General features: G+C 57.2%; 2 protein-coding genes across 2 annotated transcripts in view; one reads left to right on the top strand and one right to left on the bottom strand.

Moving 5' to 3' along the window:
- The window catches only part of PPP1R10 (protein phosphatase 1, regulatory subunit 10), a 6,286-nt gene that overhangs the window by 1,031 nt on the left and 3,061 nt on the right, over positions 1–2,194 (bottom strand). The window contains exon 8 of the mRNA XM_009885088.1: positions 1,546–1,655. Within this exon, the coding sequence (XP_009883390.1) occupies positions 1,546–1,655 (110 nt within the window). The remainder of the gene's footprint in view (positions 1–1,545; positions 1,656–2,194) is intronic.
- LOC104286492 (DNA-directed RNA polymerase II subunit RPB1-like) lies at positions 531–1,527 on the top strand. Its single transcript, XM_009885087.1, has 2 exons — positions 531–566; positions 1,228–1,527. Exons 1-2 carry the CDS (start codon positions 531–533, stop codon positions 1,525–1,527), a joined length of 336 nt encoding a protein of 111 aa, XP_009883389.1.

Raw genomic sequence — 2,194 nt, 5'->3', positions numbered from 1 at the left:
GCCCCCCCCCCCCCCCCCCAAAAAGGCCTAAATTCTCCCCCGCTCGAAAAAAGGCAGTCAGCGACTCCAAAAAGAACTCAAACAGTCCCCCAAAACACCCAGGGGTCACCCGAAAAAGCACCCAAAACGTCCCCAAAAATCATCTAATGTGCACCCGAATTGTCCCCCCAAAATTGTCCCCAAAAAGGCACTCAAAGCATCTCCCAAAATCCCCCAAATCTTACCCAAAAAGGCACCTAAATTCTCCCCCAAAAGGCACCCGAATTATCCCCCCGAAAGGCACCTGAATTATCCCCCCGAAAAAGCCCCCAAAGTGTCCCCTAAAAAACCCCAAAGTGTCCCCCAAAAGGACCGAGGTGTCGCCCAAAAAAAGCACCTGAAGGGACCCCCGAAACCACTACAAGTTTCCCCAAATTGGCACCCCAAATCATCCCCCAAACGGCACCCAAGCGTCCCCCCCAAAAAAGGCAAATTGTACCCCAAAAGGCACCCAAAAGTGTCCCCAAAAAGAACCCAAACTGTCCCCCGAAATGGCACCTAAAGTGACGCCCCAAAAGGCACCAAAAGTATCCCCCAAAATCACCCAAAGCGTCCCCAGGACACCCAGCTGTCCCCCCAAAAATTGTCCCCAAAAAGACACCCGAGGTGCCCCCCAAAACTCCTCAAATTCTCCCCAAAAAGGCACCTAAAGTGTCCCCCAAAATCCCCCAAACTGTCCCCAAAGAGGCACCTAAATTGTTCCCCAAAAACCGTCCCCAAAAAAGCACCCAAAGTGTCCCCCGAAAGGCCCCAGGTGTTGCCCGAAAGGCCCCAAGTTGTCCCCAAAACAGCCCCCAGGTGTCCTCAAAAGTCCCAGCTGATCCCAAAGGCACCCAAGTGTCCCCAAAACGGCACCCAGGTGTCCCCAAAGGTCCCAAGGTGTCCTCAAAAGTCCCAGGTGTCCCCAAAATGGCACCTAGGTGTCCCTAGAGACCCCAAGGTGTCCCCAAAAGGCCCCCAAGGTGTCCCCAAAGACACCCAGATGTCCCCAAAAGGCCCCAAGTGTCCCCAAAATGGCTCCCAGGTGTCCCCAGAAGGCCCCAAATGTCCCCAGAACAGCCCCCAGGTGTCCTCAAAAGTCCCAGCTGATCCCAAAGGCACCCAAGTGTCCCCAAAACGGCACCCAGGTGTCCCCAAAGGTCCCAAGGTGTCCTCAAAAGTCCCAGGTGTCCCCAAAATGGCACCTAGGTGTCCCTAGAGACCCCAAGGTGTCCCCAAAAGGCCCCCAAGGTGTCCCCAAAGACACCCAGATGTCCCCAAAAGGCCCCAAGTGTCCCCAAAATGGCTCCCAGGTGTCCCCAGAAGGCCCCAAATGTCCCCAAAACAGCCCCCAGGTGTCCTCAAAAGTCCCAGCTGATCCCAAAGGCACCCAAGTGTCCCCAAAACGGCACCCAGGCGTCCCCAGAGACCCCAAGGTGTCCCCAAAACGGCTCCCAGGCATCCCCAGAGACCCCCAAGTGTCCCAGGGACACCCCCAAGTGTCCCTAAAAGGCCCCCCCGACTCACGCTGGGGTGGGATGATCTTGACTTTGATCTCCTTGGTGGCGTTGGGCGCCGTGTTGAGGGGTTTGTATTTCTTCTCGGCCACGGGAACGTCCCCGGCGAGGGACGAGATGCTGCGGGGGCGGGAAAAGGGGACTGGTCAGACACTGGGAGAGACCCCAAAATCACCTCCCAGCCCCCCAAAAACAGCCCCTAGCCCCTCAAAAGTGAGTCGGAGCTCTCCAAGAGCAAGTCCGAGCCCCCCAAGAGTAGGTCTGAGACTCCCAAAAGCCACCCCGCAACCCTCAAAAGCAGCCTGCGCCCCCAAAAAATAGGTCTGAGACCCCCAAGAGCAGGTCTGAGCCACCCAAAAGGCTCCAAGAACCCCTAAAAGCGGCTCCAAGCCCCTCAAAAACCACCCCAGCCCCCCAAAACCCACTCCAAGAGCAGCCCAAGACCCCAAAGAGCCCCCCAAAAATAGGTCCGAGACCCCCAAGAGCAGGTCTGAGCCACCCAAAAGGCTCCAAGACCCCAAAAAGCGGCTCTGAGCCCCTCAAAAACCACCCCAGCCCCCCAAAACCCACTCCAAGAGCAGCCCAAGACCCCAAAGAGAAGGTCCGGACCCCCCAAGAGCGGGTCTGAGATCATCAAAAGCAGCTTGAGCACCCCAACC

The sequence above is a fragment of the Charadrius vociferus genome, unplaced genomic scaffold (assembly GCF_000708025.1).
Source record: "Charadrius vociferus isolate BGI_N301 unplaced genomic scaffold, ASM70802v2 scaffold695, whole genome shotgun sequence".
Taxonomy (NCBI): Eukaryota; Metazoa; Chordata; class Aves; order Charadriiformes; family Charadriidae; genus Charadrius; species Charadrius vociferus.
Note: the sequence above shows the minus strand (reverse complement) of the source record. Positions and strands in the feature narration are given on the sequence as shown.